Source organism: Anopheles stephensi, chromosome 3, assembly GCF_013141755.1.
Source record: "Anopheles stephensi strain Indian chromosome 3, UCI_ANSTEP_V1.0, whole genome shotgun sequence".
NCBI lineage: Eukaryota > Metazoa > Arthropoda > Insecta > Diptera > Culicidae > Anopheles > Anopheles stephensi.
Genome location: NC_050203.1, coordinates 3215873 through 3233665, shown reverse-complemented (window position 1 = coordinate 3233665; position 17793 = coordinate 3215873). Strand labels below are relative to the sequence as shown.

Genomic DNA, 17793 nt, shown 5'->3' with positions numbered 1-17793 from the left:
ACGTTTCGCTTCGCCCGTTCGCCCCAGTCTCCCGGTCTAAGTTGCATCGGAATTCTTAGACCCACCGGTGTCCAAATCGTTTCACCTTCACGCCAAACACATTCCGCTTTTCCCTCAATTGGTTTTGGCAAGTTGGCTTTCAAGAAATGTTTGTTGTTTGGTAGCGTTGTGTCTGTTTGTTTGTTCGTGCGTTGTTGTTTTTCCCTTTTCGTAGACATTCTGTTGAATCCCGGTTTGATGGAGGCTTTATCCTTCACGATTTCTTGCTGATTGTTGTTTACAAGTATATTTGCTTTACGTAGCTGTAGATGGTTTATTCATGTTTAATATACTTCACACATATTGCTTCCAATTTGTATCACACGCTCATTCATACTCACTTCCATCAAGTCACATCAACTGTATTTATCACAGAATATTCTACACAAGTACATCATAAGAAATTTACGCGTCAAATTGCAAATACAAGACGTCAGCTGTCGCTTCTAGGAAGAATTTGGAATACATGTTTTGAAAAGAAAATATTTTGAAGGTTTAAGGACTTACAGATGAGCTTTTGAAGTGTAGCGCCTGAAGGTATGCAATATGATCGAATGCAGCCTTCCTGGGTGAAAAACGGATTTTTCTCTAATTTATAAAGACAATGAAGATTGAAAATAAATATCATGCCGTAAGGCAAGTTACTGGAATATCGAGAAAAAGAGAAACCCCCAACAGATATGCAATCTGCACAACACAGTACTTTCTCAGAGTTAAATAGATAGTTTAGGTGATCCTGCGATGGAAACGTACCTACTAAGCGTAGAATTATAGTAATACTAAACAAGCAATATTTAATCTAGCGTGAAACCAACTCCTTTAAAGTTACACCAGAATGCCAGAGCCAAATTTAAGCTCATAAGTACTAAATCCCATCCCATACGACCGCATACGCCCCAAAAAACACCACAAACACACACACACACACACACACCCCAGTGCACAGGTAGGGGATAAAAGCTTCGCTATCAGAGCACTTTAAACTCACGCTTGCTTGCAGTACGGCAGCCTCACATTACACACACGCTCGGGAAGGATCATTAACGTAGATGAATGCTAGGGTGAGGCACCATTTTACTTCGCCGTTTGCTGTTTTTTTTTTGTGTCTACCTCGGTGTGTGCAGACTGGCGGAACTGGCTGTTTGTGTAGTAATAATCATTCATCTTTTCGTGGAAAGCGTCCAAAAAGCTGCACACCTCGCACGACCCACCCCGCCAGTGCACGGTATGCACGTTCACGGGTCATTAATGTAGCTTGTTCTCTGTGTGTCGTTTGAAATCGTCACTCGGCTCGCAACGGACTGCTAGAATGGGGATGGGATGGTGCAGTGCCGTCGACTCCCATGTCCCGGGGAGTGTGTGTGAACGGTTTCCTCTTCCGAAGCGCTTTAGAAGTTTTGGAGTACCATCTGCGGAGGACTCTCGTAATGGAAGCCGGTGTTCTGCAGAGGAACATTAAAAACATTACAGGCGAGCATGGATAAAAAAAAACTCACACGTTCGAACGAACCCAACGAGATAAGCACACATCCGCCCTGGCCAGCATTTGTGCACAGGTGTCGAGATAGACCAGAGCAGAGAGTCCGGGCTTCGGCCGAACGGAGGTTAAGCGTAGCCTAATTTTATAATCGAATCAAAAACACATTCCCGTACAATGGTCGTTAGCTTTTAAGCGTGCGTAGCGTTTAGCGATATTTAGCGTAGCATTAACATCATCAAATTCACTCACCTGAACGAGCGTTGGTCCTCTACGAAAAGCTAGAGAGCGCCAACGCACTCACCTCAAGCCACCATTCGCACCAGTGTCAAGCAACTCTGTCACTGGGACTAGTTGTAGGCATTCGTATTTAGTGCTCTCTTACTACTACTTCCGCTGCTGTTGCTACTGCTGCTCTTCACTTACTTTCACTCCGCCTCTATCTCACCACTGTCACTGACACCGACTGTCCGCTCGTCTGGTTCGCGAACGATAGGTCCTTGCCTAAAGCTGAGCCAGCATCAGTCACCACCGTACAGATAGTGCTGCTTGTAGCCTTCTGACCGCACCAACGACACCAGCGGCCACTCTCAATGCTGATTCTAGTTGCTAACCCAACAAGCGTTACACCTCACACTAGTGGAAAACTCACTCACCTTCATTAATGAGAAAATCTCCCTTGACGGCCGGAGCTACCCACCAACACTCAGTTCACGCGTGCCAGAGTGTCTGTGTGTGTGTGTGTTTCTACCACCAAGTTTGTACTGTGGACAGCAGACGTCCCAGCACAGCAGTCCCGTTTTGTGTAGTTGCGTCGCTTGGTCTTTCTTATCCGCTCACTCGCTCACTGTGCGATAAACCAACAACCAACACTGTCCACTGTCGCACCGACGATCGCACAAAACCCGAAACCGCCATCTTTTGCGATCTTACTCAACCAACTACGTTTACCTACGCCATCAACTTCATCGGGCAAATCGCATCATGACCATCCTCACCACCATCGTTCGTGCTCGGGGTAGTGTTTGGGTCGGCGACCCTGGACGGTGAGATGGGCCCGTACCCGCTGAGTGACCACAACCTGCTCGATCCATCCTCGAAGACGATGGACGGCGAGATGGGTCCGTACCCGCTAAGTGACCACAGTAACCTGCTCGGCCCGACCTCCAAGTACGGCGTCGGCGTTGGGCTTGGCTACACGGTCTCCTCGGCCACCGGGTACGGCGGTGTGCCGATGAACTACGGCACCACGACAGCCGGTACGGTTGGCCAAACGGTCGCCATCAGCACCAACTGCTCACCGATGCCGCTGCGGCGCACGAGACAGAGTGGCCGGTCGACCACAGCAACGTCGGCGGCGGCGGCACACGGGAACGCCGCCTACGGTTACCAGACTGGTGCGGGTGAAGGAATACCGGTGCGGGACAGCTTCCGGCGTCACTCCGCCCATGGACGGATCGTGTGTACAGGTACTGGTGCCCATTTTCTGAGTATACTTTTTTACTACCGTACAGCTGCAAGACAGTAGACACATTACACAAGCGATGGTTTTGTGGCATTCGACGCTGAAAGGCCGACTGGAGTTAGCAAGCCGGTACTGTAAACGCGCGACGATCAGGTCTGACAGGAGCAGTTGATAGCGTTGACAGTTAGTAGACTCTCTCTATCAGTTTATAGGAAAAGATCGAACTCTGAGGCCCCTTTTAGCAATATTAACCCTCTCTCTCTCTCTCGCTCTCTGAATCCGGTCCCACACTAAATCTTTTCTCTTTCTCTCCCTCTCTCTCTCTTTCTTCTTCTTTTTCTTTCTTTCGCACACCGCGGATCTTTCCTTTCTTTCTTACTATTCTTGCTTTTCCTTCAGGTCCCTAGTGTGAGAGACACAAGTTTCAAGTTGCCGTCAGTTCTTGCCACGAGCTAGACTGTGGATACGCTGGCTTGTCCCGGCCGTTCGGGGCACACCGTACGGTCTAAGCTCGTGTCTCGTGTTGTGTGTCCGCCGCGTGTCCGTGTGTGTGTGTGTGTCGTTCGTTCGTTCAGTGCATGCCATTTATTCGCGCCCGACCATTGTTCAGGTATTACACGCTTTTAGTAACCAATCGATATCATCTGCTTCGTTTATCTCTCCGCGCTGGGTCCCTGTCCATGAGAACTTCTGCGCAGGAGAACCGTGTGTCTATGTATGTGTGTGTGTGTGTGCGTTTGTGTTGTAGATTGTTTTCGGTGTAAGAAGTAGCGTGGAGGCGAGATCCTTTAAGGCAATCCACGAAAGCAGAGAAGCCACGAATGCCACGACACCATCCTTGCGAGTTTGTTTTTAAAGTTCGACCTGATGCGTAACTGATACCGTTTCGGAACGACGGGGCATCCCATTTTTTGGACGGCGCATTAAACCAAACCAAACACACCAAAGAACCAAGAACCGTTCCTCGGGTGTACCGACCGTACCAGCAGCTCAGTTGTCCCCCCGTGAGTCGCGTACTTGAAATGCTCCGTGCACTACCTTCGGCAAACCGACGCCCTTCGCCCCATCGCAAAGATCTCCTCCAACAAAACCAGATTACGACTCCTGGAGGCTAATGCTGGGGCCGAGGCCGCTGTATGTTCGTTTGTGTTGTTGTCTCGAGAGCTAGAATTTCTTTTTCCTCGAGACCTGAAACTCATACCCCAGAACACCACCAACACACCAGTACACCAGTTACCCAGGAGTAGTAGGTGGCCCGAGCGTCCAATTGAACCACCACCCAATCGTTGTCAACCTTTATGGCAGCGTAATCTAATAAGAATCTAAAAACAATCACATAAACCACCAGAACGGCAGCGCACAGTAACCTTAACGGACGGCGGAAGAGAACCATAATCTGCCCGAAAAACGTAATTAGGCATTCTCAATTAGGTAGCGGATAAGGCCAGGATAACACGCCACCACTGGTAGGGAGCTGCTGGGGTAAAACGATACGATCTAATCACTTCGAATTAAATAATCAAAAACCGATTCCCGGATGCTGCCGATAAATCGAGCACTGATAAAAATGCTAAAAGCCCTAATCTTTCTCTGTATTCTCCATGTTCTGCACGGAACCTGGGAGCAAGGAAGATAAAGAGATCCTGAGAATGGATCTTTCCCAGTCCGATAAATATGCAAATTGGTGTTTTTGTTCTAATTCCTGCTTGAGGTGGCACGTTAAATCTTGTTTACAGTAATGATAAAGCTGCAAGCTGATGCCTTTTAAAAGACTGAGAAGACTGCAATCTTCAAAGATTGCATACATTTAGGCGCCCATTTAGTCGAGTTTTGCATACTTTCAGGCTGATGAAACGGAATATTAAGCACAAAAATCGCGAATCATTACCCGATATTCCTCAAGATTCTGTCAGAGCTCCGGAAGTCGCCAAGCTGGTATCAACCAAACTCATCACCGACTCAGCCTAACTGTATGCAATCGCTTTCACTGAATTATCGGTTTATGACGGGTTTTAGTTTGAAAACAACTTGTTTGACGCATAAAAAAGATTGCTATCGTTTATCTACTTGTACAAACCCCTAACAAAACCTACTCTTTAGTAATGGCCAGCCCATAAAGCCCGAATTAAGCCCACCGTTGTGCAACAGGCTGAGCGACTTCCAACTTCCAATAACGAGCTCCGATTTATTGGCCGGCAGCCCGTTTCGGTAATCACTCCTCCGATAGAATGTAAATTGGGATGATTTTAAATTTCCAAATGCCTCACAGCCTCGGGTGGGGGCCAAAAAAGGGGAACGCGCATATGAGTAAACTTCACAAACTTTGCTGCCTTCGCCAGCATGCGCTACATCACGTTAGGGCTCAGGCCGCGTTGATCCACTTTGTGAATCTTTTGGCGTTACTTTTTTTCTGATGCAATATATTTTATGCTCGCAGCATATCGTACGCTGTACGCTCGCTTTACCCGATCGATGGTCGTAGGCTAATCGTTGCCTCGCTCCTCTCCAGAACCATCCCCGTATGTCCTCGAGCGCTATCGATACATAAATATATTTTGTGCTAAAATTTATGTGCAATTTATTCATACACATTTACATTATCCCCGCTACGATGGGGCGCGAGGTTTCGGGAGATACGAGCTGTGGTAGGCGTAATTCTATACGCCTCAATCCCCTCGATCAGCTCACCCGCTCGGCCGTGTGGTGTGGCACCGTTGAGCAAGATAACAAGGGACACTGGCTGGTGACGGAGCTGGTAAGGTCAAGGACGCAAGGCACGAACTAGAACGAGAGGCGGTGTCGTAATGTTTCATGCATAATAAATTGGATGCAGCATAATACACTCTTACCCATAGAGCGTGCGAGCAAAAATGAATGATGGAAATTTCGGGAAACACGCGGTAAAAGTGCCCTCCGTTCCCGGTTTGGTATGGTCGGAGTGCTAAATATGATAAAATTCAATCCGAATAGGATGCGCGCAATGCCGACGAACGGTGCTGATAGAGGAAAATGTATAAATTTTAATGAGAAGCTAACTTTCACAAAAAGGACAATGTGATTTCAAGGGAAAAGATAGAAAAGAAACAGAAGTGATTAGAGCTAGTACGAGAATAGAAAAGCAGCAGGCAAAATTTCATTTTAAGAGAAAAAATCGACATAAAATGAAGCGAGAACAAGAGTTAACGAGAGTACAAGAAAAGTGACACAAAACACAACAACTATCGTAAGTGATAATTCAACCAAAACACATTAAATACTAATGAGAAGTAGAATATTCGCAAGCGATAGCAAAACAAGCTAAACATAAAGTCTATTGCATACGCTACAGGCGTAGCAGGAAATTTCGCCTAAAGCTATGCAACACGCATCACACACGACTTTGTCTCTAGCTTGAATCGCTTTTTCGAATCAAAAACACATACAACATTACTAATTGACTCATCGAATTTTACTAAAAATGCATGATCAGTAGCAATTGGTGAACTTTTTTCAGCTCGTTCTCAACTATTTAAATTACTCCTTTTAGATGACTTACTCTTCCTTGTCTCATACATCGAACTTTCATCAGTACTTCTCTCATCAGTAGCATGATGTTACATTCTTGTTGCATTGCATGCCCTTCGAACATTTACTCTTTTAACTGCTCTGTTTGCTGCTCTTTCGTGGAATGCTCATTTCTATTTAGCTCCATATTCTGCTCTTCTACTTCTACTGCGAGATGGAGATGGTAACATGTTGGTCGTTTTGATAGTTGCGAATGCGAATTGTTCTTCTCTCTAGCTAGTACGAGTTATCATCATCCATTTTCATGTCGTATGATAAAAAACCTTCAAGTCCCCCCTCCCCATCCAGCTCCCATCCCATCTTTCCTTCCCCCTCACATCTCTCATTCCGGCCAATACGCTTCTGGCTCGCGATGCTGCCAGGTCCCCACGATTAATCAGTCCGTTTGTTCTCTCGCATCGCAGCCGCATCCGAGCGTTGTTCCGAAGGCGCAAGAAATACTCAAAATCGAACTGCCACCTGTGCGCCCCATCACCGTCATCAGCAGCAAGTACCTGTCTGCCAGAACACAGGGCCTTGACTGAAGAGCACCGCCTTGACTCCTAATAGCTCGTTCGACCCGTCGGTTCCGCCCGGGGACGCGACGCTGAGCGACGGTGGCGGCGAGCCGGGTTCGCCGGTGCTGGGCTGCGACCATCGCTGCCCGCTCGGCAGCACGGTTAGCCTGCACACGCTGGCCGGCACCGGCCGACGCACCGTCTCGGAGCGTCACGGAGGCCTCAGCCACAGTCGCATCAGTCTCCGGAGCGAAACGACCGGCAGCAGCAGCTACGGAGGTGCTGCGGGTGCCGCATCCAGTGGTGGCCACCATCACCATCACCACCACCACCACCATGCGCACCATGCACACCGGGGCCACAGCCATCGGCGCCATTCGCAGGCGTCACAGCAGGCGTCACCCCGGTGCACGCACCACCGGCAGCATCAACCGGCCGAGCACCATCACCATCACCAGGAGGACACAGGCGGTGAGGAAGAAGAGATAGTGCGTAGAAGACAGCAGCAGCAGGAGGAGGAAGACGAGGAGGAGGAGGAGGTGGCCGGAACGACGGCCACCATCTGTACCGAGGACGAGCGACACGCCGGTGACAGCGCATCGACGATGTACGCCGAGAACTGTCACTGCAGCCGAGGCAATCTCACCACGACGGATGACGACGACGAGATCCAACAGTACTTCGTGGTCGATCAGCCTCCGCCGCAGCAACAGTCGCAACAGTCACAACCACAACAACCACAGCAACCGTACACATCACAGCAGATGTCCTCGCTCCAGCGGAACCTTTCGAGACGTCCTTCCGTGTCGAGTTCGCATCGCAGCGCACGAAGCACGCCCCGATCGCGCCGCGTAACGACTCCGCTCAGTGGGGCAAGCTGTTGCTCCCATCATTCGCATCACTCGCAGCCAGCGCCGGTGGGCTCCGTCGCGCCCTACGGAGCCGGGCAGCACGGGCCTCAATCACCGGCCGCCTTGAGTCGACGAACGCTGCCCGACAGTGGCGGATCGAATGCGACCATCTCGAACTTCAACATCAACCCGGCACGGTTCCAGTGCAGCTACTACACGGCGGACGAGAGCGAGAACTCGTACTGCTCGATCAGTGGTGAAAACATTCGTCAGATCCAGGCACAGACGGCCATCCAGCATCAGCTCGATCGAGAGGAGCAACGACAGCGACTCCAACCGCTTCCACTGGCCGGAACTGTTGCTCCCGTTGGGGAAGCACTCATCAACGATAACGACAGTCAGCAGGACATTGCGAGTCTCAACGAGTCACTGCTCTCGACCGTGGGCTCTACGTCAAGTGATCAGCCGGGCGGGTCGACGACGACCACGACCAGTACGACCACCTCCACGACACAGCGACAGCTGCAGCAGGTCCAGGGCACACCGAAGAGCGCTGGCAGTCAACTCGTGCTAACGCCCTCCAAGATCACGATCGAGAACATCGGACAGCTGTCGGAGATCGGTACGGCGAACTACGAGTTTGACGATCTGGACATCAACATCCCCGAGATCTTCCAATCGCCTTCGAAGATCAAGTGGAGCTTCCTGGCGAATCTGGACGAGAGCAAGTCGAACAAGTCGCGCATCAGTTCCGTGTCTTCGCTGGTCGATGCTGGAAGCAGTACCCGAGGGCGCAGTGGAACTGAATCTGGCGGAGCGGACGTTAGTGAGACGGCGAGCGACAATGAGTACAGCCCGAACCGGATTCGACGTCGGCGGCCAGAGCCTTTGCCGGTGGGTGAGCCAAGTCACGCGTCTGGTGCAGGCATTCAAGCTTCCTCGTCCAGCTGCAAGATCGAAGAGCTGCTCAAGAAGTCGTCCCCGTCGGCATCGGCTTCCGACTTCAAGACGGTTTCGATCTGGCGCGCCGAGAACGGCGATGAAGGGAACGCGATCATCTTCCACCACGAGAGCGAGATCGTGGAGAACTGCTGTACGAATCATTTTTTAGACCACAGTAGCTACGATGTCTGTCGGGTGGATAACTGCGACTATCTGATCAAGAGCGCGAGCGAGGACACGGACAACGCGGGCACGAAGCGAACCTCGTCCTGTGGGAGTCTGTGCAAGAGTGAGGAGCGATTGAACAACACGATCATGCCTTCGACGACGTGCACCGGGCTTGGGACGAAGCAGCTCGAGCTGAAGCAGCGTAACATCTTCACATCCACGCTGGCGGGAACGACCACTACGAGCGCCTCGATGACCAGTGCCTGTGGAGGCACTACGATACCGATGTCCGCCACGACTACCACCGTGTACAGCATCATCTCGCCCGATCTGAAGCGGTTCGAGAAGCAGACGAATCTGAACCGAAACTCGGTCAACCTCAGCCAGAACATGCCGCCCTCCTCCCCTTCATCTTCGTCCACCTCGTCGATCTTCGCCGGGAACTATGGGTCCGCGGTCTATCGCAACATCAACCAGCAGCAACAGCAGCAGCCACCGCACCAGACGTCCGAGCATGACAAGCTGCTGAACACGTCCAGCCATGTCTCGGGCATCTTCACAACGGTCCAGGCTTCACACCGCACCAGCCAGCTCCATCTCGCGATCTGCCACCTCCAGTCTGCAGCGATCGGGTCGACAACCGTCCGGTCCTCCATCGGGCTCCGGTGGCTTCAACAATCAATCCAACAACTATCCCAGCAGCACACTCGATCGATCCACACTCGGTGGCCGCACACTGTCCACCATGTCGCTAGGCTTTAGTGATACGCGCCGTGATCCTCACACCCCACAGCCCGGCGATCCAGCCGCCCCTCCGTTCAGCATTACCGGGGTCAGCGAAACGGCTGCCAGCACAGCAGCAACGGCGGCAGCGGCAGCCGCCACCCAATTCTACAACAAATCCTACCACTACAACCTTACCGCGCAGAATCAACTCTACTTCCAGGCGTTCTCGAACCTGGTGCGCGAGCAGGAACAGCAGCAGCAGCAGAACTGCGAGTTCCACCAGGCACAGCCACAAACTCCGTCGCCTCAACCTCAGCCGAGCTGCCCACAGTGCTACGAGTACTACGGCTGTCAGGCCCAGTACTACGCGAACGCGACGAACGAGGCGGACAACGAGTTTGCCGAGTGTAATGCGGGCGGGTCCGGTGGAGTTGTGCTGCGTCGCGGCGGTTGGCGCCGGAATGTAGGCACCACGCTGCGCATCAACGGGTTGGTGCGGGTTGTGCGTACCCGAGCGAGAAAGTGTGCCGATTACATCCGGCAGAAGGAACACCAGAGCAATAACCGATTCCGACGGCGAAAGTAAGGAGTCAGGTCGCGCGTGCACTAGGCGTTTGCGGGGAGTTGGGGAAGCGTGCTTTCGAGGTTATGGCAGCGAAGCGCTAGCGGTTTAAGTTTTACCGAATAAGCTTTAGTACTGTAAGTAAGCTAGAGAATTACACACACACACACTAACGCAAAGAAAAAAGGAATGATGACGAGCAGGTAGAACTAAACTAGCTACTCCAGCACAGTATAAAATCGTAACAATTATAGCAACAATTTGTGAAAAGTAATCGAGCGTGTGAGGCATTGTGCGTGCGTATGGTTGGGTGCGTGAGTGCGTGAAAGCGAAAACTAGGTTAGGATACATCTAGGACCGGCTGCCGGTAGCGGTCGGCTGTGGAGTCAGCTAGCGTAACGTTTATTACTAAAAGTAACGATTAGGAGCTAAGGCGGGGGAAAGCGTTAGCGTTCGGTTAAACACAAAGAAAGGAAGCAAGCAGCTAGATAATAACCCGTACGACAGTTTCATTAATCCGGGAACAGCATCGGTGTACATCGGTATTCATCCGCAATTTCACACACACACACTCACTCATAGCTTTGTCACTTACTGCACACAAAAAGCAGCGCAAGCTAGGGGCGAAAACAAACAAAAACTTGGCCTGCGATGGAGTAATGGGAGTAACATTTGTAGCTATTTTTAAGCCAGGAAAAATAAACCCATTAAGAATTGAATTGATGAGTAGGAGTTTAAGCAAGCACAACCAAAAAGCAATTCGAATTCGAATTCGAAAATTCTAGTCAGTAAAAGTGCACTCAGCAACAGCGGGCAAATAACGGCGACTGCTAACGCTAATCTAGCAAGCGTGGTACAATATTGCATACCTTGAGGGCGCTTATTCATACAGCGCGCCTGAAAGTATGCAATTTGGTGTTAAATCGCAGGCAGAGCTAGCGTCGGGCAGCGCACAAATCGTTAGTGTGCACAGTTAGTTATGGATGCGACTAGCGCAAGTCGCATACATGAATTGAACGGGTCGGTGGCGGCACTGCTTAGCAGAACGGAATTTAGAGAAAGGAATGAAAGACGCAAAACTTACTGTCACCTCAAAACCACGTTGTACATTATACTTCAAACGCGTCAGAACATCAGCCCAAGCCTCTCTTCTTCACTCGTAGCACGCAGGCATAAGAACAAGCAAAAAAATCTACCATTAATTAGAACAAATTTAAAAGTGCAGCCAGTACGCTGCCGCTAGGTACGATAAGGTTAGATATAAAGTAATTGAAGCATTTCGGTTTTACTCATCTTTAAAGCTTGTTAAAGCGAGGAAGGAATTGTTAGATGTTGATATTCGTTGCAATGTGTTTGTTTCCTCCCTTTTTCTTACGGTGCTTTTACTTCTTCATCGTTAGTTGAATTGTGCGATAAGGTGCCTAATTTGTTAGATTACATTAAATTTTAACCTTAAAGAGTCTATGGCACAACCGTTTCGAATTGGTTTAATCATCTTAGGGGGAGGGTGTCGTTTTAGATTAAGCCTTTCTACCGTCGTAACTAATTTCAACCCCACTCATCCAAACCTGTATAAATTCAAAGCGTGCATGTGCGTAGCGCTCTCTCTCCTTCTCTCTTCTAGCACACGATCAATGGACACAGCAGGTCTTGATCATAGGTAAGCAAACAAATAATTAAATGAACAAAACCAAACCAAACAAAAAGGAAACAACATAAACAAACAAACAAAACAAAACAAAAAAGGAACATATTTTAAGCGTCAAAACATGTAGATAATGATTTTTCTGTACTTACGTCTTAGCAATTGGACAACAAACAGAAAACATCAACGTAACACTACGGTTTAATAAAACAAATAAACAACTACACATATACATATAATTATATATATATATATATATATAAAAGGTGGAGCGTGTAGGGGAGGAAAAATTATACTGCTAGAAATTAACTTTAATAAACATACAAAGTACTATATGACTCTAAGCAGCAGGTTTAAGGCCTTAACTATAAGCGCTACGCGGTCGGGTGTATGAGTGTGTGTGTGTAAATGAAAAGCAAAGTAGCAAAACGTGTCCCAGTGACAATGCGTTGTAGTAGTAGTAGCAGTAGTAGTACTTAATCCACTGTATAACTATCACCGCTATACTAACGCGACGAGTAGTAGAAGTAGTAGTAGTAGTGTGCGAGGCATGTCCTTTCGATTCTAGGAAAGGACGGTCGACACAACCAAACGCTAACACTTATAGGAGCTAATGGTACTTTCAGCATGCCTCCAGCAGAGCCAGCACACACGCAAAACCATAATAACAGAACAGGAAGGAGAAAGGTTCTACTAGGCTTAACCGGAAGGGCGAGATGGAAAGAAATAACGTTTAAAGTAATTTTGATGCACTGCCAAACACTGGTTTTTAAAACAAAACATACACCATAAACGGACAGTACGTTTATGCGATAACAGGAGCCATGATCAGGAAGCAAACGAGAGGAAGGAAGCGAAAGAAAACCGAAAGAAAAACAAATACAAAAAAAACATAAAAAAGCGTTTCAAACAGCAAACAAAAAAAGAAGAAACACATATACATATAAAACCTTTTTGAAATAGAGCGAAAATCGCCGTGCATGATGAGCGGGGTGGAATCGATTTGTAAATCAAAACATCACTGATCTTCGTGGCGAAGAGTGGTGAAATGTAGATGAAGTAAGGATAAAAATATTAGCAAAATTCGAATCACAAGTCGGGAGGAGTGAAACACGTGCAACATTATTCAAATCAATAGCAATAAAGGAAGACATTTAAAAAGGCGAACACTAGAGGCGGGTGTTCACTTTCGTTGTCATGTTTGCTGTATTGTTTCTGGACGTTTCTAGTTAACCACGCTTAGTTTCCTTACGCAAGCTCACTTCATCAATGCCTTACAACTTGTACGAACGCCTTCGGAACAGGAAGGAATGTTCACACCATCACGATACGTGTGACGCACGGGAAAATGCTTTCAAATCACTGCCAGAAGCGTTTTAAAAATGGGAAGTTTCGTCTTTGTTATTCTGTTCTTCTCTTCTCATTATCTTCATCATGATTAAAAAGAGCTAATTGTTTAACATAATTTATGATGCACAGCAAAAGATATCCTCGTAATCAGTAAAAGCATAAAAAAGGAAAGCAAACTTATAGATAAACGAAAAACGAATCCACGCATTCACCAGCACGTTAAAACGAGTATAATCTAAAGAAGAAGAAAAAACAAATAACAAAACAAACACTTTAAAAAATCGTACACACAACCAAACACAAACGAGTTCGAACAATACGAGTGTCAGGAAGAGTGGCGTCAACATATCGCACGGCTTCACCGCTGTCGATACGGGAGGGTTGAGTGGAGCAGGGAAAGGGAGGGCGCGGTAGCGAAAGAAGCACGGAGGATGGAGGAAATCAGCTAACATTAGTAATATTATTGCAACAATATGAACAAGAAGGGGAAATGAGCGAGAGAGAGAGAGAGAAAGAGAGAGAGAGAGAGAGAGAGAAAGCAAAGAAAAACCAAAATACGTTAAGAAATATGTAAAATTCATAAGTTTTTACGAAGTACACAGCGTCAACATAGTCAAATATAAAGTGAGGGAAGAGGAAGACAAATGGCCAGTGGCACACTTATTATTCACAGGAAATGACAACAAGTGCCACCACCGGCGATGAATTGTTGATAATTCTAAATGTAAATAGTTAAAACGAATGGGTGGAGCGGGTGGAGCACAGTGAGAGGAGCGTGAAAGTTGTATTAAGAAAACACAAACAATATCCTGTTGATTAATTCTGATAAATTGAACCTACCAGCATAACAAACCAAACAAAAATCAGATCAAAGTAACTTACGCTAGCAAAAACGAAAAGATGAGAAAAAGAATAAAAAAGAAAACAGAAAACCATGATTGGAAGAGTGAAACAAACACACACAAACACGAAACTAATAAATACTAAACAAAACACACACCGCCAAAGACAGTCGCACAAAAGTATCGAAAAAGTAAACCAAAAAAAAACAAAACAAAACAAAACTATTCAAAACAGTATCTAGGAAGTAAGAGAATAATGCTAACACTGCTTACAACAGATTAAAGAAAAAAATGGGGAAAAAGACATTCGTAGAGAAAACAAAAAAAAGAAACAAAACATCAACAGTGCAGTGCAGAAAGATGGTAAGCGAAAAATAGAACAGAATAGGAGAAAAAGTCGCTGGCAGTGCCGTTGAATAGAAGTAAGTTTGAGCAGTTTAAACGTAAATTAACACAGACGAAAAACAGACACACACACACATTGAAACAAGAACAAAAAAAGAAAAGCAGGAGAAATGAGGTTAGTTGCAATTTTTATCAGAACAATGAAAATCGAACAAAGCGTTACAATTATACAAAAACCGAGACACACTAACAGAAGAAACGAAAGAAGCTGGCTCACACCAAGGCGAACCATTGTTGCTAAGTAAGTAAACCAAAACGTAAAAGCAGGCGTTCAAATCTAATCGAGAAACAGAGGGAGAAAAGATACAACATTACAGCAAACCATACAAAAATAGAGGACAGACAGAGAAGAAAAAAACAGAAGCAAATGTGGAAAAAAGGAAAGGAGAAAATGAGAAGAAGAAATCCTCAGCATTACTACCGAACTCAACACGTTACGATTATCATACGATTATTGAAAGGTTGACAAAAACGCACTGGCACGGAACAGAAACAGTAGCAATTGCGAGAAGGCTTGTTAAACAGCAAAAACAAAAACCGACACAATGTGACCTCCGATCGCAGTTGGAATCGAATGAAATTTAATAACCGATAACTTTCGCTAACGAACAAAATAACTCAACCAAGAAAACGACGGCACAGAAGAGAACAGCAGTAGAGAAGAAACAAAAAAAGGAAATATAAAAAAAGAAACAAAAACACACATAAACACACGATATTGTTGAAGGAAAAGCGGCAGAAGAGATAAATTTCATGCATAAATTGCAAAGGACAGGGGCAGTGCGACAGACTAGCGAACGAAGGTGGGAAAAGGAAGCGTGCAACAGCGGGCAAAGGAAACATAAGATATTTATTACTTAATTTAAAGATTAACAAAAACAACCGACAACAAAACAAGAAAAATAAATAAACCAAAATGGAAAAATAAAATCAAAGCCGCACGGTGTTTGTCTTGTCCTTCGTCACGCGGTTACGTTTGAATGTTGTACTAAAACGGATGCGTACGTGGATGACAGTCGGACGTATGCAGCCTACTATCACACCAGACTGTTGTACTATGGGAAAGAATAATATAAAAACCGAGCACGTTTTTAATAAATTTACAAGGTAAGTTACTGTTTCTAAAAGCAAATTAAAGCTAATTTAGATGAAAATTGTAGGATTTATAGTCTAATAAATGACTTATTCCTTCATGAGGCTTATTAGAACATTAGAACATTGGTGTGTCTTTGGTTTGTGTCTTCGCTATCAACTATTCGAATTGTGCCTTCCGAAGGTAAGGCAACACTGTTCTTATAATTTTTAATTTTAAAACATTTCGGATTGCAAAACTTAAACACCTACACGCCACGTTCACATTTGCATTGCTGTTAGTATTTTCATTTCATTGTTTCACTTGTTTTTTTTTTTTATTACACTCTTTTGCCTCTTTTTCAACAAAGTAATTTGTGTTTTGTTTCGTTTTGTTTGTTTTGTTTCATTTTTCCCCAACCAGTATTTTACTGCGCTTTTGCAAGCGTGAATCCTGTCGTCTCCATCTGTTTCTTTCTTTTTCTGTGTTTGTATGTGTATCTGTGTTTATTTAAATGTGAGTATGAGGGTGCTGTAAAATTTCTACCAACGCAGGCGATTTTTCTTGCATGTTCGGTTTGTCTCCCGAGCTTTGTTTGTCAGCGTCCCAAAATCTAGGTATAGGTGTATCAATGAAGGTGTGTGTGTGTGTGTAATTGTATTAAGGTTTTATCTTTTTTTTACATTCAAAAATATATCATATATTTACGCATATATACTTCTTTTTGTCATATATGTAACTACACGTTTGTTATTTGTTCGTTTTGTTGTTTTCTGTGGTTTTTTCTTCTGCTCTCGTTACCAGTTACAGCTTCACTATGTATATATCTATGTATATATATAATATATATATATATCATTGTGTTTCATTTATAAGTATGTTTATGCATAGTACTTTCATCACCCAAAATGTTTCACTTCTTCTCGCTTCCTCTTTCCCACTTTCCTAACTGCCCTTTTCCGCCCTGCTAGCCTTTACAGCCGAAAAAACATGGGATCCATCCCCCCCGTTTCCCCTCAAATGCTACTGCTGTGTACCTTTGATTTAGTAGCGAAATATTTGTCTCTAATCCTTTCCTCGTCCACCACCATTACGCATCATGCTCTCTCTCTCTCCCACAGAAACGCTAATCTAGGCAGGTATTCGGTGCGATTTTTCTTTTTATCAAAATTATTCAAGCTTCCTCTCGGCCGTCCTTGTTGTATTTGTGTGCGTAATTGTGAGTGATTCGTTCCACTTTCCTACTCATTTTATCATTCCATTCAGCAGAGGATTTTCTAGACACAGCGACACATAGTGTGACATATACAGAGTACAGTACAGATTTCCGATAAGTGTTAGTAGTTGTGTTACAGTGTGGACAGCTTGTTATTGTGGGGGTGGGGACCTTTGTTTCTAAACATTCACTCGTAAGAAGAATCCAGCATAACAACAACACTCATCATGTCCGCTTCCCGAACGTCCACGGATAGAGTAAATGGAGTTTTTGTTTTAAGAGTTTACACACAATCTCACACAAGTTTACACACATACAGTTTTACACAGATTCTAATAAAGGTTGTTTGTTAAGTTTTGGTTTTGCACTGTGTAGTGTTAGCTATAAATCGTTGCCCAATGTTTCTTTTATCTGTTTCCAACTACTGTTTATGCTTTACTTTACTGGTTTTAAGCTAGTTCCACATGCCGCTGCTACCGGGAGCCTGTATTTTTTTCTTCTGCTACACATAGAAAGAGATTGTTTTTCCATAAGTCTCGTAAGTATCGTTATGTGGTGTATGAATAGTTGCGTGTTATCAAATGGACACTTGTTTAATTTGAGTTCTTAAAAGTTGTATATAATAAGGAGAATAATAAAAGAAAACAAGAATAAAACTTCTTAAGATAATAAAATGAACATAAAAGAAGGTAAAACTGAAAGAAAAGCTAATAAAACAATGATCACTCTCACACCTGTTTCTAAAACAAAGTTAGAAAAGGTAGAAATGTTATAAACAAACTTGATAACCGAACTTGTGTGCGTGTGTGTGTGTGCGTTGATGTGCGTGTGCAACTATATCCTCGCCCTGCAGGAAAACATTTACATTTTACGGACAAAGTTTGCTCCTCACTCTCGTTCTGCTCTATTGTTCCACTTTTTACACTTTCTAGCTTCTTGGTGCGATTAGTGTTTGCGCTATTGCGTTTTTCA

General features: G+C 45.7%; 2 protein-coding genes across 24 annotated transcripts in view; both read left to right on the top strand.

Annotated features, from left to right (window-relative positions):
* Positions 1 to 7130, top strand: part of LOC118509952 (glucose transporter type 1) — a 166133-nt gene extending 159003 nt beyond the window's left edge. For 13 of the 23 annotated variants that reach the window (XM_036051292.1, XM_036051293.1, XM_036051289.1 and 10 more), the window contains 2 exons: positions 2539 to 2985; positions 6950 to 7105. In XM_036051292.1, coding sequence (XP_035907185.1) covers positions 2539 to 2985; positions 6950 to 7065 — 563 coding nt within the window. In that variant the 3' untranslated portion in view covers positions 7066 to 7105. Of the gene's footprint in view, positions 1 to 2012; positions 2508 to 2538; positions 2986 to 3380; positions 3404 to 6949 lie in introns of those variants that run through there. The other 10 variants (XM_036051303.1, XM_036051302.1, XM_036051300.1 and 7 more) reach the window with 6 other exon arrangements.
* A 257-nt stretch (positions 7131 to 7387) lies between these two features.
* LOC118514275 (serine-rich adhesin for platelets-like) lies at positions 7388 to 10315 on the top strand. Its single transcript, XM_036061016.1, has 3 exons — positions 7388 to 7399; positions 7468 to 9509; positions 9574 to 10315. The coding sequence occupies exons 1-3, from the start codon at positions 7388 to 7390 to the stop codon at positions 10313 to 10315; spliced, it is 2796 nt and encodes a 931-aa protein (XP_035916909.1).
* Positions 10316 to 17793: the final 7478 nt, after the last annotated feature.